The sequence below is a fragment of the Rhipicephalus microplus genome, chromosome 1 (genome assembly GCF_043290135.1).
Source record: "Rhipicephalus microplus isolate Deutch F79 chromosome 1, USDA_Rmic, whole genome shotgun sequence".
Classification (NCBI taxonomy): Eukaryota; Metazoa; Arthropoda; class Arachnida; order Ixodida; family Ixodidae; genus Rhipicephalus; species Rhipicephalus microplus.
Window position 1 is genome coordinate 250,452,854 of NC_134700.1, and position 26,647 is coordinate 250,479,500.

General features: G+C 47.4%; 2 protein-coding genes across 2 annotated transcripts in view; one reads left to right on the top strand and one right to left on the bottom strand.

Annotated features, from left to right (window-relative positions):
• The window catches only part of LOC119164430 (uncharacterized), a 596,281-nt gene that overhangs the window by 303,720 nt on the left and 265,914 nt on the right, over positions 1-26,647 (bottom strand). The window lies entirely within an intron of this gene.
• LOC142771277 (uncharacterized) lies at positions 1,472-4,138 on the top strand. The gene has a single exon (XM_075872755.1). It carries the CDS (start codon positions 1,496-1,498, stop codon positions 4,136-4,138), a length of 2,643 nt encoding a protein of 880 aa, XP_075728870.1. The 5' UTR covers positions 1,472-1,495.

A 26,647-nucleotide genomic window follows, 5' to 3' on the forward strand; every position in this document is an offset into this window, starting at 1 on the left:
CTCACGTGTGACGTAATTTCATGCGCTCGTTCGCCTCCGCTGCACGCTCGGGGCACTCTTACGCAGCGCCTCCAGAATGCCATTCACCAATTTTCTTGCGCAGAACATCAAATAAACGGTTTGTTCACTCTCCCCGTCTTTCGACGACATTTGCGGTGTAACATGCAGATACGAGGCCAATTTTTTCTTCTGCTTTCCATGCGTGCTGCCCCGCCGCGGTGGTCTAGTGGCTAAGTACACTCGGCTGCTGACCCGTAGGTCACGGGATCAAATCCCGGCTGCGGCGGCTGCATTTCCAAAAGAGGCGGAAATGTTGTAGGCCCGTGTGCTCAGATTTGGGTGCACGTCAAAGAATCCCAGGTGGTCAAAATTTCCGGAGCTCTCTAGTACGGCGTCTCTCATAATAATATGGTGGTTTTGGGACGTTAAACCCACATATCAATCAATCATATCAATCAATTTCTATGTGTGCTCATGGTAGCTGTCTTAAACGATCACGTGTAAGTCTTATCGAATTCCGCGTGTACGCGACTGCCTCAAATCTTCCAAGTTTTGTTTTATTTCTTTCTTTTTGCGTGTGTTGTGCCGTGCGAGTGTCCGTTGGTCACTCGAGGGGGGGGCCGTCCTGCTTGTTTACGGGCAACAGCGATCGGCGAGCCTCCCAGACCTGCAAGCGCCGGGTCAGCACAAAGGCGGCGGCCCGCTTTAATGCACCTAGCCAGTTCGAGTGCAAGAAGATGGAAACATGCCGCTTTGTGCATCCGTGGCCTGTGGGACGTTCGACTCTGTTTCCCCGAATGGCGAAGCGACGGACTTCCCCCACTGGCTTCGTGGAACAATTTGTGCACGTGCGTGTGTGTGTGTGTGTGTGTGTGTGTGTGTGTGTGTGTGTGTGTGTGTGTGTGTGTGTGTGTGTGTGTGTGTGTGTGTGTGTGTGTGTGTGTGTGTGTGTGTGTGTGTGTGTGTGTGTGTGTGTGTGTGTGTGTGTGTGTGTGTGGTGCGTGCGCGTTTGTGTCAGCGTGCGCGTATGTGTGCTCGGATCTGTGGTCGAGAGAGGAGAGCGAGAAAGCGCGGGAAGAGCCAGAGACGCAGCGAGAACGGCGAGCGAACAGGAGTCTGCGAATTGCGAGCGACTTGAGCGGTTGTGCGTTGTGCGATGTGCGGAATTGAACGGTTGCGCGAGTAATAATTGTAACCTAGTTTTTTTAATTAAATACAGCCTTCTTTTGTTTACACTTTCTTAACAGTGCGTGAGTCGTGTGTTGTGTCTTCTATCAATTTTCACTTTTTTACGGCCATACTGGCGACACCCTAAATTTTACCAAAAGCGGGATAGAGGACGCTAACATTCATCAGAAGTGGGATTTGACCGATTTTAGAAAACGTTCGGAACGAGTTTGAAAAATCTTAGTGAGGAGTGCGATTGCGTCGGAGCGAGAACAAAGCAATGGTGGACTTCCAGTGAGCGTGCTTTTCCAGAGAGCTAACATCAGCCATGCTGGACGGATCATCGCCGGGGGAGAGTGGTCACCGTGATGACGACGACTGTGCTGGGCTCACCAAGCGGGAACTTTTCGACGCTTTGCGCGAGAAAGACCGCTTGTTGGCGGACCTGCTGCGGCGGCTGCCTCAGCCGGAGTCGTCGGGGGCTCCACACCAGGCGGCCATCAACACGTTTCAGGTGATGCCCGATTTGAGCAGGAATATTCCAGACTTTTCCGGTGATGGTTGCGCGTCAGCAGCCCGGGAATGGATGGAGGGTTTGCGCCAGACGGCTACGCTTCACCGGTGGCCAACGCCATTCCTGCTCGAAACTGCCAAGTGTCACCTGGTCGGCGCCGCAAAAGATTGGTACCGTTCAAGAGCTGCCGAAATTTCATCGTGGGACGATTTCGAGCGGATGTTCGGGCGGACTTTCTTCAGCCAGACACGGGCGGCGGAGCGATGGAGGCGTATGCAAGAGCGAATGCAGCAGCGAAATGAGAACACGGCTGCGTACTTCCACGAGAAGGTGCGCCTTTGCAGAGAGGCGCACTTAGATTTCTGTGATACGAGGGAGCAGGTGCTGATCGGTCTCCGATCGCGGGAGTTATGCACAATGCTTCTTGGAAGGTCGCACGAAGACGCGGATGACCTGTTGCACGACATTCAGGAATTCGAGAGGATCGACCGTGAGCGACGGGAACGCTTCGGGACAGCGGCTGAGCGAAGAGCGACGAGCGATGCACCTCGTATGCAACCTGCACCCAAGGCACCGCTGCAGGGTGCGTTCGGGTACGACAGGCGGGACCAGCGACCACCTATCACAACTCAGAACGGTGAGCGAAAATGTTATAATTGTCTTAAATTCGGACACATTTCGCGGGATTGCCCAGAGGAAAGACGAATAGAAAAATGTCTAAAATGTGGGAGGACTGGGCATACCCAAAAACACTGCCAAGCAAAAGGCCCCAGAAATGAGACGAACGCTGTGTCTGGAGAGAAAATTGACCCTGGCGTGCTTTTGAAGCACGTTAAATGGAATGGCAATGAGACTTTGATTGGCATGATAGACACAGGCAGTTCCGGTTGCTTACTGCGCGAATCAGCGGCGGTGCGGTGTGGAGCGGAAGTGCTGGAAGATGCGACAGCTCTGTATGGTTTCGGCAGCCAGGGAGTTCCAGCTGCTCGTGCGATTGGCAGGTGCCGGGCTGACTTGCTGATAGATGGCGTCGTTGGCAAGAATATACAGATACTTGTTGTACCCGACGAGGCCCAGTCGGTCGATTTGCTTGTCGGTCGTACGTTTACCGAGCTGCCATATGTGACCTACGCTAAGCTGGGCGGCAGCTTGCAATTCTGGCATAGAGACGAGTGCCCATTCTCACATCTCGAACCCTTTGTTTCATGTCCGAAATTACGTTTGAAAACTGCTGAAGAGACCCCACTGCAGGCCAATGTTATAAATTGGGTGAGACTGTCATCGCAGTCTAACGTCACTGGTGCAGTGCTATTCAACAACTGTGGGTGCGAAATTCTTGTTGACATGGAGGACGGAGAGGTTACTGTGCCGGTGTTTACGAGCGGAAATGATGACGTGGTTCTACGTAAAGGACAAAGACTTGGCCACGCGACAGAGGTGGACATCCCGGGTTGCGAGATGAAGGAAATAAATGAGTGCAGAGAGAAGTGCAGCGCGACGAAGCCAGAACGAATTCTGGTTACGGAGGCGCGATGGCCGATTGGGTGCGAGGAAATTAAAATGGGCCCCTCCGTAACAGAGGAGCAGCGTCGTGAGCTCGCGTGCCCCCTAAATGAGTACCAGGATTGTTTCGCCGCCAATCCCAGCGAACTGGGCTGCACATCTGCCCTTTCGATGGACATACAGGAGATACCTGGTAGCGCTCCCGTGGCTGTTTGGCCCTACGGCACGAATGCAGCAAAGCGAGAGGCTATACATGACATCGTCGGAGAGCGGAAAAGAGAGGGAATCGGAACTGAGACACATTCCGAGTATGCGAGCCCAGTCATTACTACATCGATGGTCGATACAGAGCAGCGAGATTGGGACGAAAAGCTCAGTGAGGCAGAGTGCAGCTTGAACAACGCTGTAAACAAGACGACTGGGAAGACTCCCTTCGAGACGTTACACGGTTATCGACCGGAATTTCACAGCGTGACACTGAAGCGCTTGGTTGAATCTAAAGCGTCAGAGTGGGAGGAGCCCGGTGGGCTGCGCGAACGTGTACGGCAGCGCCTCGTGAGCGAGCAGAAGAAGATGAAGGTCGCTTACGACAAGCGCCATTTCCCGGCTAAAATGTACGGTGTCGGTGACGTGGTCTTCATGACGAGGGCTCCAGAACAGACGGGAAAGCCTGCAAAAGCCCAGCCAAAATATAGGGGCCCCCTTGTAATCACGGCAGTGTTGCCAGCTGACACGTATCGAGTTGCCGACCTTGACGAAACAAGGGCGAGCCGCTTCGCGACCACTGCGCACGTGTCGCAGTTGAAGTGCTGGACAACGACCAATACGCATTCACACCTTGATGACGACGGAGAGTCTGCGGAGGAGTCGGACGCCCCCGAATGTGAGGTGCAGCGACTGAGACGTTCGGCCCGTAGCTGCGCCAAGACCCATCCCTATGCGAGTGCGCCTTAGTTGCGTTGGCGTCTGTGAGAACTTCAGTGTGTGCCAGGATTTACCGAGTGAACTGTGCGTACTTAAACAGTTTTTTTTTTCTTGTCTTCTTCGACGAAGGAAACAATTCTGTTTGTGTATTGGCGTGTGGGTTTGTTTATGATTTTTTTCCATTAACGAGGACGTTAATGACTGTCAGGACGACCGAGTGTACGCGACTGCCTCAAATCTTCCAAGTTTTGTTTTATTTCTTTCTTTTTGCGTGTGTTGTGCCGTGCGAGTGTCCGTTGGTCACTCGAGGGGGGGGCCGTCCTGCTTGTTTACGGGCAACAGCGATCGGCGAGCCTCCCAGACCTGCAAGCGCCGGGTCAGCACAAAGGCGGCGGCCCGCTTTAATGCACCTAGCCAGTTCGAGTGCAAGAAGATGGAAACATGCCGCTTTGTGCATCCGTGGCCTGTGGGACGTTCGACTCTGTTTCCCCGAATGGCGAAGCGACGGACTTCCCCCACTGGCTTCGTGGAACAATTTGTGCACGTGCGTGTGTGTGTGTGTGTGTGTGTGTGTGTGTGTGTGTGTGTGTGTGTGTGTGTGTGTGTGTGTGTGTGTGTGTGTGTGTGTGTGTGTGTGTGTGTGTGTGTGTGTGTGTGTGTGTGTGTGTGTGTGTGTGGTGCGTGCGCGTTTGTGTCAGCGTGCGCGTATGTGTGCTCGGATCTGTGGTCGAGAGAGGAGAGCGAGAAAGCGCGGGAAGAGCCAGAGACGCAGCGAGAACGGCGAGCGAACAGGAGTCTGCGAATTGCGAGCGACTTGAGCGGTTGTGCGTTGTGCGATGTGCGGAATTGAACGGTTGCGCGAGTAATAATTGTAACCTAGTTTTTTTAATTAAATACAGCCTTCTTTTGTTTACACTTTCTTAACAGTGCGTGAGTCGTGTGTTGTGTCTTCTATCAATTTTCACTTTTTTACGGCCATACTGGCGACACCCTAAATTTTACCAAAAGCGGGATAGAGGACGCTAACACGCGATAGATGATAGTTGGCCGGTAACTGACCCCATGCAATGTCACCTAGATATTGCAAGTCTGCTCACTGTTTCTGCCACGAGCTTCGACAACATGCACTCCGTTTAGACCACCGTGTTTTACACAGACGTGCCTGCGCTTGGTTTCGTCGCTCGACAGACACGAATTGCCAAGCCTGACGAACGTTTTCGTGGCGCGCTGGTGTGCTTCTTGGTGACTCGAGCAGACAGTACTTTTTTTATGCCCATGAACTGCAGCGTGGATATGTGATGCGCTTTGTGCACTGGATGTTTGCAATGTGTATGGCTGCAATTCCGAACTGTTGGAAGATGCTGCGTCGCGAATCGTCGCCTGCGAATGGACCGAATTTGCGAGTGTTCCCGTTCCCTAAGGAGAGCCGAAAAACGAAATGAGAACGTGTCGTTCGTCGAGCTGACGTCGGCATCAGTTTTCTTCGTGACCCGAAGGTATGAGTGCCCGTACTACACATTTCGAAGTTCAACCAATGGCACCATCTCCATCATGTTCCGTTCTTGCTCTAAAACAAAGGTGTCATGTGCGCTTCTGACTTGTTGGCGTACAAGCCCTGGTATTGAACTACTAAACATGCATGGTAGTACATCTTTAGAACAGGCGTTTTGCTTTCACTGTCGGTAAACATTAGCTATTGGCGATTAGCACCGCGTACTTCTTTTTTGCATTACCTCCGTTCACTTGGTTGAGAAAAAACGCAAGAAATGCAGTTGCATTACTTAGTGCATCGGTTTTGTGCTTAGTATTTTCTTGCCACTGTTCCAACAACATTATTACGGCATTATAATTCTGCGCCAGTCTCGCCAGCACCTTTGCCTAATATGTTTCCTTGAAATGTAGATGTCTGTAGACACGTACGGTAATGTGATTTCTTAAATGGTTTTCAGGGAGTGAGCTTTAGTTCACGCTAGAATATTTAAGAACCACTACCAAATATACTGATTCAATTACAGGCCATGCAGAGGTAGTGACCACGGGTGCTACAGGCTTTAATGTAGACTCAGGACTAACCTTTTTTCCCAGGCCCCAAGTTATATGAGGGAATGTGCACCAGTGCGAGTGGGGCCAGAGCAAAAGAGGAAACGCCACTTCTTGTGTCGGTCACAAAAGATTTTTGTGAAACGAAAGATTTTGTTTTCTCTTGCAATGGTCATCACCCTGACATTGTGCTGAATAACATACACTACACAGCAACACATACACACTCCTCAATAACTACGTGTCTATGAAGACATGTTAGAAATGGTACAATAAATCAGCAGAAACATTGCAAATGAGTAGGGGCAGTTTTTCTGCATGTTCTAGGTAGCGTGTACGTGCATGCGCGCGCGCGTGTTCGCATGTGTGTAAATAAAGGAAGCATGAATAAATTTTACTTTATTTCGTCACTTCGTTGCATCATCAAAATTTGTTCTTACTTATCGACCACACGTTCGATAGCGCAATATCTTTCTTTTCGTTCTCGCTTCACGCTTTTCGTTTTCGGGGCACAAGTTCGCTCCGAATAAAGCATCTTTTGTTTGTTCCCACGTCGTACGTGTATCCACTTACGTGCCCCACGTGACGATATGTGGGAATCATGTAAAATGTGCAAATCTTCTTGCGTCAAGGAAAACATGACCATTCCTTCATTGCGGTCTGTAAAGGGCCGATTCAGTCAGATACCTATCGAGACTTTTTCCTCGGGCTTGCGTACTACGCTGACCTTCCGATAACGGAGACAAACCGGTAAGTCAAGTTGAGGTAAACACGAAGAACCGAGTGTTGGGAGAGTTAGTATTGCATAGTGAATGAGTATTTGCGCAAAAAAAAAAAACGGTACAAAAAAAGAGTGCACGAACAGGCACACGGACTGTCCTTGTCAATGCTCTTTCTTATTGTTGCTGTTTCTCTTATTTTTTTCACGAATCCTCATCGGGAAACTCGAAACGGTCAACGTTTTCCATTAGGGCACCTACTTGGTTTTAACGCATGCACGGCATTTGTATCGACGTTTTGTAGTACTGCAGTAATCCCTGTCGAGTCATTTGGAGCAGCACTGCACAGCTCTGAGGACAGCCGGCCTCTAAAAATGCAACTCAGAAAAGACACTCAGCATAAACATCCTTGTATGCGAGATAACCCTACCACTCGGAGCAAAGCAATTAATCATCGCATACACAAACGCTTCACCGTGTAGTCACCAGGCCACCTTGCCTGGACCACATTTAATCATGGAGACAGGTGAACATTTTGTTCCGTGCTTATAAACCAGCAGTAAGTACAATTGGTGGGGTTTTACGTGCAAAGGCGCGGCATAATTATCAGAGATGCCATCGAGGATGTCTCCGGAAATTTTCACCAGTTGGAGTTCCTTAACCTGCAACCAGAGTCACTCACTGCTTTGAAGGACTCTGATGCGACTAAATTCTATATTACGTGGGCCACCAGTATTTCAGCTCAATCGTTAAGGCAGCAAGATTTACGTCATGCACTACCTTAAGATCTTAATGCTGCTTTGAACGGCATTCACAAGCGCGTATTCCCGAGTTGTGCGACAACCGAAAAAAAAAACGGAAAATATAGTGTCTGCATTGCATGAAACGAATAGTAACACGCAAAATGGTAAAAGAGTCAATAAACGCTGATGGCCATTTTCTTTCAATTCGCTCTATTCTGCAGCACGCGGCCGGAGGAACGACTCGAGTGCCCTAACAAATATATAGGAGCTCACTTATAGGCCTAAAGAGAGCACTGCTTCGAAAGCAGCAAATTTCATGCGATGGCTTCGCCGATCCTTTTAGCTTCGACTGCGGGAATAGCAGGAAACCGTACGCAAAGCGGCCGTTATGCGGGCAGCTGCAATCCACCGTGAGCCTTATAAGCCGCTAAAATGTTCGTACCGGCCGTTCGCCACGCTATTCGCATCCATGGCTTCTCAAATATTCTGCCGTTTTTACCAGTGCTGTGTTGTGTCGAAAGAAAGAAAGAAAGAAAGAAGGAAAGAAAGAAAGAAAGCAAGAAAGAAAGAAAGAAAGAAAGAAAGAAAGAAAGAAAGAAAGAAAGAAAGAAAGAAATTCATGATGGTATAATTTGCCTCGAAGGTGCGTCTTGGTAGATATTGGTAGATGGTGCTTTTTGCAGTTAAGAAATAGGGAGCCTGGCTAGCTAGGCGGTCATTTAGGCTACCTACCAAGAAACTCACCCGAACGTACTCAATTATCTTGCGGTGAAGAGAACGCTATATGTTGTGGCAAGAAGCATGCCAAGCCGATGGTACAATGCGACTCAATATGTTCTTGTGTGTTTTTTGTGATGTCTGTTTCAAGTGTCTGACAATTACTTTCCTACTAACTCGATACAAAATAAAAAATATACACATAAAAATGATAGGCACCGTAGCATCAATTTCAAAGGAAAACAGACATAGTGTGATCGGCTGCAATATCTACCTTGCATCAATGATGACAGGCTATGTGAATATTTACTATGTCCTCAACAGCGGCGCACTTAAGCGTTCTGCAGGCTCACCAACTTGTTTATTAAAATTGTGCTGGTGTACGATTTATTGCAGGCAAAATACCTCGGAACTTTTGAATGCATGCCACGCATGCCGCACATATTTTTTAAAGGACAAAATCTTTTCTTCAAAAACCTGAAAAATAAGGAAAAAGAACTACCATTCCACTGTATGACACGTCTACCATCTTGTTTGCCTGTCAATGTCGGCCTTACACAAACAAAGCGGACGCTTTTGGTTCTTTTCTTAAGTTGATTTTTCACTATGATTTTTCACACATACATGCAGTGTGCCTCTTTCCTGGGATCTCTACAAATGTCCGCGCCCGAGTGTTGATCCGCGTCCCGAGCCCTGGAGGCACTGGAAGCCACGGTGAAGATCAAGAGAAGAAAAAAAAAAACGAAATAAAAAAACAAAGCGCGGATGTATTGTTGCTGTCTTTTTTCTTTCCTATAGGCTCGTCTCGAAAGGCAAAGCCACCCTGATCTGTTTGCACGAAGAGGATTTGCTTGTGGAACGTGTTTCCACGTGTAGAAGAAAGGTCGAAAGAAATCGAACTACTTTTACCAAAGCCGGATCGGGAAATGCTGCTCTCGCGTGGGAGTGCTTCCTTGTAGACAACGTTTTGCTTTTAAATTCATTCTGTGAAGTGCCAAATGATTGTGAAGTGCGCGAATTTTGAACGAAAAAGAAAGAAAAAAAGCACTACAAGTACACACGCCATATTCGCTACGGGGCTCTGAGAAAGAGACGCGGGACGCTACATGTCTGTTCATAACATGCGGGATCTACTCGGAACCCACCAAATACTCTCTGCACATTAACAGTAAGGAACAGTGAGAGGCTGCTGTGTGCAGCACGGCGCCCGAGTTCCAAAGACCAGATCCTGGTTTGGGCCAAGACCGAAGCGAAGACCTATGCCGGGTATAACTTCTCTGCTGCCTCCACCACCGCACCTTTTCCTCTTGGGATAAATAAAGTGCTTCTCGCCCTTGATGTCCCCTTATGGGAGGCAGAGGCCCGGCTGCCTAAAACTGCTGGTTTGTTATAATAAAGTTTATTCCTCCTCCTCCGCAAGACTGCAATCTACCACTTGATTTCGAAAACAATAGTAATAATCGCATCTGTTTGCAAGCCTCCGATGCACATGAGGATGGTCCGAGAGGGTACTTCGTTCTGTAAATGGTTTGCGGTCTATAATTGCGGGGGCAAATTGTTCTCGCCAATGAAGGGAACAGCTTCAGAGACCTAGTTTCTGTACGTGCACTCCTATACGGGCGAAGTAGTCCGGCTTAGCGTACGTCTGTTGCCACTTCAGAAAGTGATGGCAACACGCAGTCAGCGTTGCATATCGACGCACATGATGCTCAGCGTTCGAGGCACACGCCAAAGGCTGGACTTTCTCACAGGCGCAATATTGCAAAGCAAAGACGCACAAAGTAGAAGGAATACAATATCTGACTCCCGTGAAGTGCCATGGCCGGACTATAGAAAGGCGCGCGAGTGCGCCCTGTCCAAAGAGCAGCAGAAAAAAAAAAAGGAGCAATTTTTGATATTTTTTTATGTGACATAGCAAAGAGATCCACGCATCTCAAAAAAGCGAATCATCACGACTGGGTGTAAGAGTGTGGGTATCCAAGCACCCATACTCTTACAGGTGGTACGATATCATTTTAATATGGGTTATTTGTTCGGACATATAGTGCTAGGAATGTGCCCTTGTGTTATAGGTGTACTTCAGAAGCCCCAACATCTATAGGCACATTTTAGTAGAAATCGACTCATCAATCATCTTCTCGGTAGGTTATTTTCACCCATCTCTTACCTTAATATTATCGTATGCCTAAGTTGATAACTACAAAAACATTTTGTTGTGTGTCCTCACATGTGTTTCGATAATAGCAACCGTTTTATGTCATGACCACAATGGAAGACGAGGCTAATAGTCTCACGGAGCTTTAGCTTCATTAGCGGTGAGACACGGGCGATATTCTCTGTGGCTTTCACAGAAAAGTTGTCCACGGATATAGTTCCATCAGCGCAGACCGGAGAACATTGCGCTCGACGCTCCACAAGATCAATGCTTGCGTTTTGTCGCCTCTTCACTGTGGCAGGAGCCACAGGAGGGAGCGGGGGAGGGGGGATGCAGTTGGCAGCTTCACTAATAAACGGAACCTAAACCTCAAACAAACTCAAGGTCCGCGTCTGCGGATATGGTATGTGTGAATGCGGGCTGTCATTAAAACATGTCTCTTTTTACTGCGTATATATATATATATATATATATATATATTCCTTACTCTATGTTCCTTACTCTCATATATATATATATATATATATATATATATATATATATATATATATATATATATATATATATATATATATATATATATATATATATATATATATTTATTTATTTATTTATTTATTTATTTATTCATTTATTTATTTATATATTCTTGATAACCGAGTGTTGGCTGTATATACATGCATATAGGCTTTCCCACTCGAGATCTGGGCCGCAAATCACAGGTGCTAAGGAATTGAAAGGTGGGCTAGTTGGTTAATATCTGTTGAGCGAACTCTGGGCGCAGCAACACAACAGATGAAGAACCACGCAGCAGTAACAACTCACGGGTGCGGCCATTACGCGGAGTAAGAGCCCGTGAACAGGAACACTTCACCGGCATACTGTTCCTTCGTTACTGTTCCTTACTGCGTACTACATTTCAACGCGCGTGCTTCGGCTGATTATGCTGCGACTTCTTTTGCAGTTTCGGTTTTATTTATTGATCCTGTCCGTCCGTTCGTCCATCTTCTGGCTTTGAGGTGGAGAATGCTCTCGTATGCTTAGTTAAAAAAAACTGTAGCACATGAAAAAAAAAAAAGTCGAGGCCATGGACTGTCTAAAACACATGTCCCACAAGAATATTTGAAACACCTCTGTCACGCTCCACGAAAAGACAGTGCAGTGCTATATATAGTGCGATAAGGCAATGGTTATAGGATGTCGTACAGACAGAAACAATTTTGATAATGTGAGGCTTCTTGATAACTGACCTCATTTATTTCATGTAGCGTAAAGTTTCTGCTCACTCTCACAAAGGACTTATATTTTGACGCCTAACAAAACACACAGACCCGCCTGAGCTATCTTCCAGAGACGAGTATCATAGAGAGCGGCCATCTCTTAACGCATATCGTTCGAAGAGCCTCGCTTATTGTTTGCCACATCGTAAAATTCCCTTCTTCGGTCCCCATTGCTCTGGTGCGGAATGATTTCGCGAGTAATTAGAAATTATTGATTGATACGTGGGGTTTAACGTCCCAAAATCACCATATGATTATGAGAGACGCTGTAGTGGAGGTCTCCGGAAATTTCTACCACCTAGGGTTCTTTAACGTGCACCCAAATCTGAGCACACGGGTGTACACCATTTCCACCTCCATCGAAAATGCAGCCGCCGCAGCCGGGATTTGATCCCGCGACCTTTCGGGTCAGCAGCCGAGTACCTATATAGCCAATAGACCACCGCGGCGGGGCGAGTAATTAGAAATAGCACTCAGTCTTTCGGCGACGGGCTCGAGTGCTGCGCCGAGAGAGGTCAAGTGCGAATCGTGTAAGTATTAACGATGGTTGCGCCGTAAACGGCCGAGTCTGTGCTCCACCTCTCAAACGTCGTCCTCACTCTTATCCTTACCCCCATTACCTTGGCGTACGCTCAGTCGTCCAGAGCAGCCGACAAGTTGAAAGCTGTTCATTGCAGGCGACACACTCTTAAAACAAAATAACAAGAAAGGGAATTCGCATGTAAACCCAATTCTGGCTTCTTTGCGAGCATGTGCGCTTTTGTTCATGGCGAACGTTTCTCTTTGTGCTTATGCACTTTACGTGTGCTTTGATTTGCTTTTTTCTCTATGGCTTCGCGAACACTCGTTTCAAGCGAGGAAATAATGCCACAAATTAACGAATTTTACCGAGCCCTTTTGACTATAAGGGGGAGGAGAGAACGAAAAGGCATGTTCGTGACATGAGGCAAAAGGCTGAGATATGGGAGGACGTAGCAGCAATAAAGGAGTGTCCAAAGAAAACGAGTAGTCTGCAAACTGCCACTTGGGCTGCGATCCATCGTACCGGAGGAACAAGAAAATTAAGGACTCCAGCGTAAAGCCGAGCACCAAGTTATTTTGCATCGACGTTTTTTTTTTTCTTCTTTTCCGCGTATGCGCTTGAGCTTGTTCACTGTTTTCGCAGTATGAAATTTTTCCTTTGCCTCTTATGCCGTACCCCGAGCTTCAATGACACGCCACGTCGTTAGGCGTTGTCGTGCTCTCGAAAGAACGCACAGATTTTTCTGGTGGCATGAACACTCTCATGAATATGTATTTCAGCCACTGTGAAGTTCTCGATGCCTGCGTAATGAGCTCCACTCTGTTTTTATTCCTCTCGTGGCTCCGCGTTTTTCAGCTCTCCACCCCTCGTCTCGAGTTTCTGCGTTCACTACCGAAAATACCGGGACGACACGCGAAGAATTCAGGTAACATAGGCGACATCGCTGTTTAAAAAACACCAACATCCCGGAAGACGCCCAACAAAGCGTAAAACAAATTGCATATTAGGTGTAGTAATACTACTTTTCCACTGTTTTCATCCGCGCGTAGCGATTCCTACGTGAAAAAGTCTTCATACGCGGTACAGAGCGTCAGTCAACTTATTAGTGCGATGAAACTTCGGTCTAGCCGTCTTTGAACGGGCGTTCACGTGAGTGTACCCGTTTTGGGGTGTTCCCAATCATAGACGTCCCGACTGGCGGTATTCGTCGTTGTTTGGTAGTGGTTAGAAGAAGAAAAAGGCACCTGGTTTCTACAGCCCGGTAAAGAGCACGGCGCAGCGACTACCATAAAGTTGGACGGAGCGGAAGTGCGTAGAATGTCTTCCGATTGCATTTTCCTGTGCCCTCCCCCCTTCCATTTTCGAGCAGCTCGATATGCGGCATGAATGCTTGCTTAAATATAGACGAGGAGATATCTCTTCGGATTGACTGAGTCCTAATTTCTGACTGGTTGTGAGAGAAAAATCAACACTGTTCGTCAGCGAAAATTCGAGGTAGGTGCAAATAAAGAAATAAAAACTTTTCCAGTCGAGTGGGACCGGCAATTCAAACCTACGACTCTCGCTCCGTGCTGCCACACAAGGTCACCACGTATATATATCCTCTGGCGTACTGACCACGGGCTATTTATGTAATACACCATTTACCGTTGGCGGTATACGCACATTTCGGAGGTACCTCAGCGTGGCTGTAAGCCCGTGTATTCAGATTCGCGTGCACGTTAAAAACCCCAGGTGGTCGAAATTTCCTGAGCACTCCACTACGGCGTCTCTCATAATCATATGGTGGTTTTGGGACGTTAAACTCCACATATCAATCATTACCTCAGCGTGGCTGAGGCTTGACTATCCTCCGCGAGATGACGCGAAGGGCGCAGGGGCACGTTTTGCATTTTTCGCCTCACGACGGCGAGCTTTGTAACGGTGAGCTTTGCACGCTGAAACGAAGCTATAGGTTGGCGCTTGGGAAGGCAACACGAACACCGTCCTTATACGGTATCGTGCTTTGCTCTCACAAGACACGTTCAAGCATGTTCGAAATTTTTTAAAAGCGAAGTTCCTCAAGGCGTGAGCAGAGCGTCCCGTCGTAATCGTATGTAGCTAGCGCTATAGTTAGTTCTTGAACCAGCCGTAGAGGGCGGTACTTGTACAAATAACAGAATACATACGATGCTAGAGGACGTCACTTGTAGTATGATAAATACTAAAAATCCCAGTATTTTTATGAAGTAAATGATGATGAGTGGGGTGAAGCGTCCGTAATTCCGTCCGTGCTTTCGACCGTCTGTTCTTGCTTCCGTCCATCCGTCCGTCCTCTCGAACGTCCATCCGTGCGTACATCTGTGCATCCATCCGTCCGTTCAACCGTGCACCCGTACGTCCGTGAGTCCGTCCGTCCTTTCGTGCATCCATCCGTGCATCCGTCCACGCATACATCCGTCCATGCATCAAACAGACAGACAGACAGACAGACAGACAGACAGACAGACAGACAGACAGACAGACAGACAGACAGACAGACAGACAGACAGACAGACAGACAGACAGACAGACAGACGATGGACGGACGATGGACGGACACGGCCAGCGAGATGATTCACGGTTTGCCGATAAAAAGTATGATACGCGCAAGGCGGCGGCGGCTCGCGCTTGAAGACGGAACATCAATGTGTGAGCACGCGAGAAAATAGAAATGACGTCACACGACGACGTTGCCGATCGCGTGTTCGACGGTGGCGCCGTACGCCAGGGGGCGCGGTGTAGTAATATAAAAGCCGTTTAAGCCCGCACGCGCGTTCATAAGGTCGGCAAATGGACAAAACTGCGGAGCGGTGTGCGCGCAAGGCGGCGGCTCGTGCTTGAAGACGGAACACCGATGTGCTCGAGGAAGTGTGCAGTGAAGCTGCGCGACGGCGCGGACAAGATCTCGGAGTACGAGAACGGTAGGCCGAACCGGCGCGGCAGCTGCGTTCGGACCCAGCTTCGCCCCACTCATCATCATTAACTTCGTGGATATGCTGTCATTTTTTTGTCAAGCCAACACTGAAAAAAAGTGAACACCTGATACGACATGTGACTTTTCGTCACAGGACCAAGATAGCGTGTGAAGATCAGTTCCCTTTTCTCTCTCATACATACATACATTATATATATATATATATATATATATATATATATATATATATATATATATATATATATATATATATATATATATATATATATATATATATATTCTTGATAAACGAGTGTTGGCTGTATATGTATGCATATAGGCTTTCCCCCTCGAGATCTGGGCCGCAAATCACAGGTGCAAAGGAATTGAAAGGTGGGCTAGTTGGTTAATATCTGTTGAGCGAACTCTGGGCGCAGTAACACAACAGAGGAGGAACCACGCAACAGTAACAACTCACGGGTGCGGCCATTACGCGGAGTAAGAACCCATGAACATGAACACTTTACCGACGTGCTGTTCCTTCGTATACGGGAGAGCCAGGAATACAGCGGCCTTGACCACCCGTTGAACCAGGTCTATCAGGAATCACTGGTCAGCCAGGTCAGAGCTAGACACTTGTGTATCCTACCGATTCAACGGCTGCGCTGGTGTCATTTCTCTGCATCTGATATGATGGTAGCTTTGAGAGCCCCATGCAGGTAATGTGGTATTGTCACGAGACTTCAGAAGTGCAAGGGGCTTTTAATTAGCCAAGATGTAGCCAGCTCTTGAAAAGCGCATCCATTGCGGCTGGATGATCATGATGATGATGATGATGATGATGATGATGATCATGATGATGATAAGCCTTTTGCTTTGCTGGCACTCGCCCACAAAGGGGGATCTCGAGCGAAGAAGACGCACGCGATCTTCTTTTCTTTTTCAGGGTGAGAGCCGCTCTTGCTCCCAACCCATTACATGCAGGTGGCAATATAGAGCAAGAGGACTTCCTCCCCCTCAAGGAAAGAAATTTCAACAGAAGACTACTTTCTTGTGGTAGGGAGTCAAAAAAGAAGAACGAATACTTTCGCTTCTTTTTTTCGTTTCAAAGCAGAAAGCGGAGAGAAAACTTCTTCCGTTTCATGAAGCACCGGATCCACCCTTTGCCGGATTTTAACAGCCAAACTAAAATGCATTTGTCTCCTGCGGCGCCGAGCGGTTTCACGCGCATCAACTCTTCCGAAAAATCGTAGCCGTGCGCACAGCGTCTTTGTTACGTACTGGGCAACCCAGTCTGCAACTTCCTGGAACTCGCTGCGTCAAAAAATGCCCCCTCTGAGCAGTTGTACTTCCGACTGCGCTTTCTTTGGCAGCACCATCGTCACATATATTGTTTTGTCGTTTTCGAAATTCTAACCAGCCGGTCATGTTTTTTTTTTCAGGTTTTTTTTTTTTGGAGAAAAAGAAAAGCTAAGGAATTACATGCAACACTCAGCACATAACACATCTGATGCCAAAACCAAGGGTGCGGGTTTTTTTAAAAGATTGTCTTTAAAAACTATAAAACAAGCTTCTGGGCCCGACGTTCACAACGGTTCGATTGCTCCACGAGTATACGCGGTATATTAGGATGGCAAAAACAATGCGCCGTTGGGAAACAATCAAAGTGATAGAGAGAAAATAGACTTCTATTCCGGGCAAGCGCACGGTGCACTAAAGGTAAGCGGCCACATCATTACAAGTAGCCGCGGGTTTTCGCCATGTAGAAAGTCCTCACCGATTTTTCAGGTCTTGGTTCGATGGCTTCACCTGAAAATGCTTATCGGTCAGTGAAGTGATGCTAGGGCTTCGCAGGCATCCCGAGGCGAAAAAATATAAAGAATAAAGAAAAGAGCAGCAACTTGTGGAAGACAACGAGTGTACACAGCGTTCTGTACAAAGGAGGCCGACACTGGATGCGGAGAAGGAAAGGTCTGGCTTTTACAGAGGAGTTGCCGGGGTGGTTCTCTTCCGGGCGCTTTCCAATCGACCCGCATCGGACGTCCCAAGGAGGTCCCAAAGGGACGCTTTCGCCAAGTGCCCGGCCGGCGCTGTCGAGACCGACGGATCCCAGTGTTTGCAGACGCTGTTCTTTATGGCGATTGCTTTGCAGAGGAAGAAACAAACGGCCGGATGGCCGGTCTTCTGGGGATGGCGCCGCTTCTGTAGACAGCTTCGTGGGCTCAAGGCTTTCGAATGCGTTGCGGGATAGGCTCTGCTGCTGCAAAGCGAATACTTTCAGAAGAATATCCGGTAGCGCGACACGATGCGGTGGATATTGCCTGCGTATTTATGGTGCGCGTCGCGACAGTTGCACTCACTAGGCCGGAAGCGCTTCGAGAGGATTTCGGTGCGATCGCCTGCTGGTTTAGGCGAACTTGGCTTTTTAGCTTAGGCGTACGCGTTCGAGCCAATCGAGCCAGTGAGACCTAATCAACAAGGTAGCAACATACATACATACATACATACATACATACATACATACATACATACATACATACATACATACATACATACATACATACATACATACATACATACATACATACATACATACATACATACATACATACATACATACATACATACATACAAACAAACAACCCCATGAACCCTATGACACTACGTGATCTGCTAGCACTACGATTTTTAGGGAAAACCAGCGTATAACACTAATTTTGAGATTCACAGCGTCGCAGCTCTTGAGTGCGCGATTCACCGTTGTATTCCTCATATAGGTTCTTGTCTCCGATGTTGGGTGGTATACTTGGTCTTCGGTTTGACAGTCGCGTAATACTTTGAAAGTTTGGGAAGTTGGGAAGGCTCTTCGGACGAACGCGCGCTCGACTATAATGGGCCCGTGAAGCACGCTCCACTCATGACGCGTATATATATATATATATATATAGTCCTGTAAACGACCCGTGAAGGAGCATCTTTAGCTCCAGGTGGCATTAGCTGCATACCCTAATCGACTTCAAGCAAGGCGTGCGCGCCTGCATCCGTCGCGCCTGTTCTAGCACGATAGTGAAGAATAATGTCAAGCAATTGTGCATTTTAAAAATTGACAGTCGCCTGGTGATGGCATTTTACATTAGGCGCTGTTGAGGCATGTCTCCAGGGAGCTAATTGCAGCACGTACTTCGAAGTTCATCGAGTTGTCTCTCCATATCTCCTGCGACATCATTCAAGAGGCACGAATGGTGGCCCCAATCTGTTTTTGTTGAAAGCCACCATATACAGCTTTATAAAGTTGCACAAACGTAGTCAAGTCTTACTTGACTACACGGCCGCTCTCTCATAATGCGTAAGAAAACACATGTTAGACTTGCAATATTGATGTTATATTGTACCATAGAAGAGCGCGAATATAGCAACCTCGAACAATCTCATCGACATGAATATGTAAAAGGCAGGCCTTTATATATATATATATATATATATATATATATATATATATATATATATATATATATATATATATATATATCACCCATGTCCTACCATCTATTATCCTTAGGAGTTTGCCGCATTAAATATTCAAAGTGAAGTCCCCACTTCTTTGATGACACCGTGCTTAAAAAAAAGGCAAGAAAAAGCGGTATCCCCTCGGCAATAAGCTCTCTGTGCCATTGGCATCCTATATAACGCTTCTTTTCCAGCCCACGGCGATTGCGCGATTTCTTCCGAGGTAGCCGTTCGATTTCAATACCCACACGGAGACAAAAACAATACAGTTCACGTGAATCACTATGGTCAAGGCATGCGCCACGACGCACTCATTGCGCGCTTAATCAGAAAGGACGCTTTGCAGGTGACTGCCCATTCGTGCTGCGGGTATGCCTCCTGCGAGACTGATGGAACTCGGCGCAACCGCAGTCCGACAAAGCACCCATGCATTCTCACCTCCATTTCGTCGTTAGTGCGCGCGCGCTCATCAGCATGCAACCAGCTATCTTATGCTTCCCGCGCTACGACGGCGTGTTACGCCGAATCGACATGCGTCGTGGCGGTGTTTTCCGCGCACACAGAGAGGGCGACGTGAGCGCTAACGAGCAGCCAGCTCGCGGTGAACAACGGCGTGGTCACTGTTCACGCGTCACTCAGCCTCGGCTAGCGACGGCGAGTATCGCCTGGGGAGAGTGTGCCGACGCCGCCGATAGCTGCAAGCCGGGAAGCGCTCGTTGCAGGCCACCCACTGCCTTGCCCCCATCGGCTCTGACCCGGCTACGCAAAGCTCATTAGCCGGGCCGCTACTCAAACCCGCTTGGTCTTCAGGCCAGGCGCCGCGACGGGAATTCGGAACGAGCCTCCGCTCGCTGCAGAGTTGCGCAGTGCGAGAACGGGCCCACCAGCTTTGTATAACAGCGCAGCATTGCCATCTGGCAGTTCCTGTTTCTTGCGTCGTGCATCGCTGTTAACTGCTTCGTGTATCCTCGTGTCAAGTATAAGTAGTTCGCCTTGCGATTGTTAGAGGCTTCGCGTCAATTGCGACATGATTGTGAAAAGTGCCAGGCGCTTTCATAAACAAAGAAAAGAAAACTAACGTCAGCAGTCGCACAAACGGTTCAATTGGTACAACGTTCGTGTCGCAGTAACTCGTTGCGGTGGTTTTGGGATTCTTCCGCCGTTATTGATGAAGGCCGTTTGGACTAACAACCTTCTGTGAAGTGTTGCTGTTTAAACACAAATAAAATATTGCAGGGGAATCTGACTATGGTATAGTAAAGCAAGTGCAACGTGAATGTAGCATTGGAGAAAATATAAACCTAGCGTTATGCAGTCTTTCCACGTGTATTAGCTGTTAGGAAGAAGATGAGAAACGGATTGCTGTTTTAATCAAAAGTATGAGTATTTCCCATGACTAATCTTGCGCATGTTTTTAAGGTCTGCCAAAAATTCACTTGTCATGAGATCGACACACTCGAAAAGTTTGTGCATTCGCCCTTAAATAATTAAGTGTTGTTAGAAAAAAAAACGGGGGGGAGGGGGCACGGCTCAGACGCAGTAATGATATATAAGAAGTATTGCTCCACTCCTAGGCAGGGTAACACACATGTTGTGTGCACAAGGTCAAAGTCTTTACGTTTTCTTTTTCATCCACTTATATCTCTTTTGCCGTCTTCTATTCCACTATACGGCGTGGTTTACGTGTCTATATCTCCTTCGGAGCTTCGCAGAAGTTATTCAACCTTCTTTCAATAGCAATTATATCGGAAATTCCCGGTGCATTTCTCAGACGTTTTGTTGTTCTGAAGCTTTCATTATCACAGGCATGCGCACAATGAGAAAGGAGGTGAAACTTCGCCCCCACTTCGGGAGAACCTTGAACACACCTGCATGTATACTTGTCATTTACGATTCACCTTCGTAAATCCCGTGATACTGCATTTCTGATGCTTGTCCGTGCGTGACTCATAGGTCGATTTGCAGACAATGTGATATCGATGTCATTGTAAGAGTTGAGTCGAGCTGTAGTGGCTGTAGGTATGAAACAACCAGCTCAATGTGATATCGATGTCATTGTAAGAGTTGAGTCGAGCTGTAGTGGCTGTAGGTATGAAACAATCAGCTAAAAATTCACCCGTCTTCTGGCCTCTTTCAAAAGGCGAAAACTTTTTTCTTGCAATCGAAAACTAAGCGAACTAAGTTAGGTGGTGTTCTTGCAAAAAACACCACCTTACCACTTGGATTTCACGAAGCTGATATAAAGTCAAAGAAGCTGTAATAAAAATGGCCACCGTAAACTCGAGCGAGAAGCCGAAACAAATATCCGAAGAGAAATGAAAAAAAGAAGCGTTCGATTGACCATCGGCACCGAAAGTTTCAACAGGCTTCGAGGAAGGCTCATAGACGTCGAGGTATGTAGTCCGCGGGATGTCTGACGCTCCCCGGCACATCGATAAAAAAATATAGGACCGTATAGCGCCAAACGATGATGGCGAATGTGAAAGTGGGAAAGGGCAGAGGTGAGAATGTTAGAAATAAAAAAAAATCACCGTTCCCTCACTTTCTTCTCGCTGTTTGAGCAGCGTTTCTTGTTTCTTATACTACTATGGAGACGGCGCAGGTTTTTATCCAAGCTCGTCGGACGTATCGATGACATGACACGCGCATCGATCTGTCCGGTGTGAGAGCCCTTAGAGTGCGTGGCCGAGAAGAGAGAAGCAGCGTGGTATAACTTCTCGGTAGCATGATGCGACCATTTGTCGAAAATGTATTGAGTAGCGGAGAAGAAATGTCCGTAGCTGAGTTATACAAGAAGCGCCGGTAGGGAACGAAGGAAGCGGAGAGACCAATTTTCTGTCCTTAATGGCGGAGAAAAAAACGACGTAGACGGCGCTATAGTAGCAAGGACGGGGAAGGAGAAGGATAAGAGCTGTTAAGTTTGGCCTGGAAATTCACCTGGGCAGACGCCATGGTGCGTAAGCCGGTCCACTGGAGAGGCTCTCAATCCCTCCGGCACCCAGTCTGCCAGACGCTGTCGAAGATTTGAGTAATTACCCATACCATGTGACAAGCGAAGGCGAGTTCCTGACTTTCAACTACGGACCCTTTCGTCGTCTCTTCGCGCAGAAGCGGTGACTGATGCCCTCGGCGACTCATCGGGCAGCGGGGAAGCTGGCGTGACCGCCGCCAGAGCGGCGCTCTTTAAATCCTCAATCAAGTAGCCGACCGGCCGACTGCCTATACCCGCCAGGCATTGTCCCTGCTAGCCGGAGGATGAGACGTCGTGTCACCACGACATCCTAAACAGTTCCAGAGAGGACAACAAAGAAAGCATCTTCCTGGAAGAGACCACGGCGGCCACCGCAAATCACCCGCTGATTGAGCGAACCGATCGGCGGACCTTTTGAGGTATGCTGTCAGGACCGTGGGACCTCCCGAATAGCGGCACACACACGATGAGGAAGAGCCATGCTGGCGCCACCTTGCAGTGCAGTGTTCACGACTCAATATTGGACGTTCACGTGGACCGTGCATGCTCGTCTCCCTCACCTGTTGTGTGTGTGTGATTGGAGTTCCACTCGGAGATGAGGAGCCCGACAGGGCTTAAAACGACGCCGCAGAGTGCTGGACGTCGCTCTGAACCATGTAACGGCTCAACCATCACGCTCGTGGTTTGTGAAGCCACTAACCTTTTTTTGCTGTAAATACGTGTGAATAATGTAATAAACCTGTTTTGTTTTCGTATCCTCTTCTTGTCAGCGTTCAGTTCCTCCACCCGGTTACACCACGCTACCACAGGAGACCGGGTAGTCCCCCATCCTTTACAGAGCTCACGGGCGTCCTATTCTTTTTGTGGCTATAGAAATCATATGGACTACTGCGTATTCCTGCCAGCGCTGTCATCGCAAGGTTACGTGTAAACACTGAAGGCGATAACGACCACAGATCAGGTGGAGAGGAAACGCGCCGGTCACCATCTCCGGCGCGGAAGATTCATCGAAATGAATAGGGAGGGAAGAGGGGCGGGAATCTGGCACGAACTGCATAGTTTGAGCTCACGGAGAAGGGTCACGCGCGCCTTATGTTCTCAGGGATTACAAGACGGTTACTACCTTTTGCTGTGTTCGAACTTCTCACTTTGCGTCCTACAGGAACCGGAAGGGCCCTGTATCCCGCCATGTATTTTATGCAATATTTGTGTACCTTTGTTTCATAACCGTAGAAGCTACTGTAACTACTTTACTATCATTGCAATTACGAGCCTCTTTTCGTTTTACTGAAGCACATTTATCTCTGATTATTCCGAACCTCATTTTCTGCAAATTTTTAACTTCACAGACCTAATTATCACTCAATAATATGTATTAGATGACAACTTCAACAAAAGCATTTCCTCGCGCAATAATATTTCTACTTCCGTACATTCCTTAGAACATTGTACAAATACTGGCCACAATCTATGTTTTTAGACAGTGGCGTCGCTGAGATAAAGGAAATAAAGCACAATAAAAACGCGTTTTGAGATATTCGCGTTTGAAGTGAAAAAATTGCTTAAATACCAAAATACAACGAAACAACGGCAAATTAACAGACCCTTTCTGTAGGCGCCAGCCAGATACTCGTCCCCAATATCACATTTCCTCTATTTTTTAATGATTCTCATTGGTGGCCATCTGTGCAGCCCTATTATTGAAGTACTGCCGACGCAGGAGCAGGACGCATAGGCCATGCACTGTGTAGCGCCCTGTTTAAATCCATAAGGAGTTCAGCGCATTGACCAAGGGTCCACTACCATCATTGTAAGAGAGCACAGAATCAAGAGTGCATACCTTCAATATTTGGTGTCCCAGGAGAACGGTTTTCGGTGGACGCACTGTCACATCCCATAGTGGAATTATTATTTAAGGTTTCGAGCTTTCTAATGGAGACTACAAGCAAGTATTTTTCGATTAGCTAGCTGCTGATAAATTGACTTCACCACGCAAAAAAAAAGATTTTGTAGGTGTTCCTTATGAACGTGTGCTTCACCATTAAATTGGACTTTTTTGTGTTTGCACAAAGTGTCAGCGTCTTTCAAAAAAATTTCCGGGGGACAAATTGGTATCCGTTGATGCCATGGGAAAGCATGTGGTCCAGACAGCTCCTCTCTTGTCTTCCAATTTGCCTACATCTAGTCCAATGGCCCAACCATAATACTTTTGGAGCTTGTCAATGATGGAATCACCAAGACGTCCCCAGCCACATATCGATTACCCGCCAGAAAGCTCTATGCCTCTGCTTTCGCAGTAGGCACGTTCAGAGTGAGGAACGAGGCACACTCTCTACAGAATGTACCCACTGCCCTCCAGCTTGCAATCTGCAACCCTTCCACAGTGCTTTGAACTGCGAGAAATCTCTTGCTACGTAAGGAATGGAAGTGTCGCAGGGCGGTATACAGGTTTCGAAATATGTCCTTTTTAGACAGGAAGAAGCCGCCCTGAGACAAAGCAGTAACCCATTAGGAAAAGCCACGAATTTCATATTTCGCGATAGAAAAAGAATAGTTCTTTTTTTTAATATTTCTGCTTGCCTTGTCCCCTTAAACAGCACGAAGGTAGCTTGGCTCGCTGCAACGGCCACGTTTTCTTAAGCTGCAGCGTTTTGTTCAGTTATACCAAGGCTGATGCTGAAGGAGTAAGCTGCTAACCTTACATCGTATAGCATTCCGGCTATTTGATATCACAGTAATTGCTTCGCTTGCCATGAAAGCGACTGTTCCCGTTTATATCGGTGCACGGCATGCGCTTGTCGTTGCATTTACGGGCCCATGTTCACCCAAACAAGTACATCCATATTTTCCTATCTTTTACCTTCTTCATCATATATTGCAACGCCACGATCACGCGAGGCACTTGTATCACAGAAGTCGAGAACATGCTGTGACATGATAACTACAATAAATGGTGTAGCAGACTGATGAGGAGAAAGTTTAATGAATAAAGAAAGGCCTATCACAATAACTCTTAAAAGTGAGAGAACAGGTTGCAAGGCATCTGCACGTATACACGGCTCTAAATATAGCATTCACATAGTACTGCACTGGTTAATGCGAGTAACATAACGTAGTTGAAGAGGGCTAGCGTTCTGAGCCGCCGCATTCGAAAAGGCGAAGCGAAGGCAGTTTGAGCACCAAGACGAGCAGCGTCGAATGACGTAAATTTCTCACTAAGCTGATGCGCGAAGCGTCGCGCGAAAGGCAAACTCAATGAGGCGAAATCTTGTTCTGTGATCTCCGAAAGGAGGTTCCGAAAAAAGAGAGAGAATACGAAAGTCACAAAACGGCAGGAATAAAACAGCTCTAGAGGAACATTTTGCGTCTTGAAGACAATGTTCTCTGAATCAAAACGAAAAGCATATCACTATAAAAATGCGTGCAAAAGTATAGAATCAACGCGAGTATACTGCGTTATTGGACAAAGAAATAGCGACATTATTAAATCATGGAAACGTTCTCGAGTAATGTTCTTTATTCTTATTTATTGCATTAGCTTGCCGGGTTCGCAGACTGCAAATGGATCGGATGGACTACCGAACGACAATTCCGAACACATGAGAATAAAATTAATAAAAAAACTGTTACGATGTAATCTCTGGAAAGTATCAATGGAAGGAACCAATTCGAATGATCGAAAGAAAAAGAGGCAGTTTGCAGACAAGGACAGCTAAAAGTCGAAATTTTACACGACAAGGGCGCAAAAGCAGTTCTTCGAAGTACTGTCTCCTATCGTTTAAATAAAAAAAAAACACCAGAGCTTGCGTCTAGGAGAGAGACACGGTTCGCATATACTTTAAGGAGAAGCAGTGATGAGAACAGGCGAAATGGCTCCTGGAAATTTGTCAAATCGGAAATCCATAAAAGGACTAACGACAGCGATGTGCGGCTGTCCTCAGGAGACCTACAAACTCTCCTCGTATCTCTCTCTCCCTCCCTTTCTCCTTCCCTTCTCTCTCTCGCTCTCTCTCTCTAGCACCATAGCTCCCCAATGGCTAAGTGTCGCTGCACCGGCGAAACCTAATGCCGGCTAAGGATTGTGACCAAAAGAAAAAAAAATAGTAGTCACATGCGGGAGAGGACTAACGAAAAAGATTCGACGATTCCAAGGAGCCTGCAAAGCTGCCACAAAAATACGAGACGGAGAGAACAAATGGAAAGTGTGGATCGCAGAAGCAGGTAATGCGGCGAAGGGCATGCGAAACGAAAGGCGGAAACAAAGTTCGCATTATAAGTTGATTCTTGAAAGAAGTCTTCGTTCACATGCCGTATAGGTCATTTCTGTGTGCCTGCATGTATCTGTCTTTGTTCAGCCGTGTTCTGGGTATAGGTAGTTCTATGCATTTTATTTGTCCACCCGTTTGCCGTTCCTGTCCTCCGTCGTTCCCGCTTCGAGGCACGTGACGGGTAACGCTATATCTGAAGACGCCATCTGTAAGGACTGCGTGAACCAGCTTGGAAATACGGAACGTCGCGATATGAGCGAAGTGCAAATTGAAATGCGCGCGGCCGATGCGGCTTTTACACATCTCAAAGCTCATTGTGTTGGGTATTCTGCGAGTGCATTGCGAACTTTAGTCACGGAGAGTCAAAACATGATTTCGGAAGAACACTCTCACAGGGCGTGATCGGAGGAAAAATGAGGCACTTGGGCTGTTTTTCTCCTTGATTTTACGACTCGCCTCCTTTCCATTCTTTTTCACAATCATTTCCCTTTTATTTCAGTGCATGATATCCAGCAGGTCTAGAAACAGGCAATCCCACCCTTCCTCCGTTCGTTTCTCATACTGTCCTCTTCCTCCTCCCAGGCATTGCTCAGCTGCGCGTTTCTGAACCGCTTTACTGAGGCGCAAGAAATACCAACGTAATAAACAGTACAGCGCAGTCCCTTTTCGCTCGTCGTATGA

Coding starts and splice junctions, on each gene's coding strand:
- LOC142771277 (XM_075872755.1), top strand. CDS start 1,496: ATGCTGGACGGATCATCGCCGGGGGAGAGTGGTCACCGTGATGACGAC.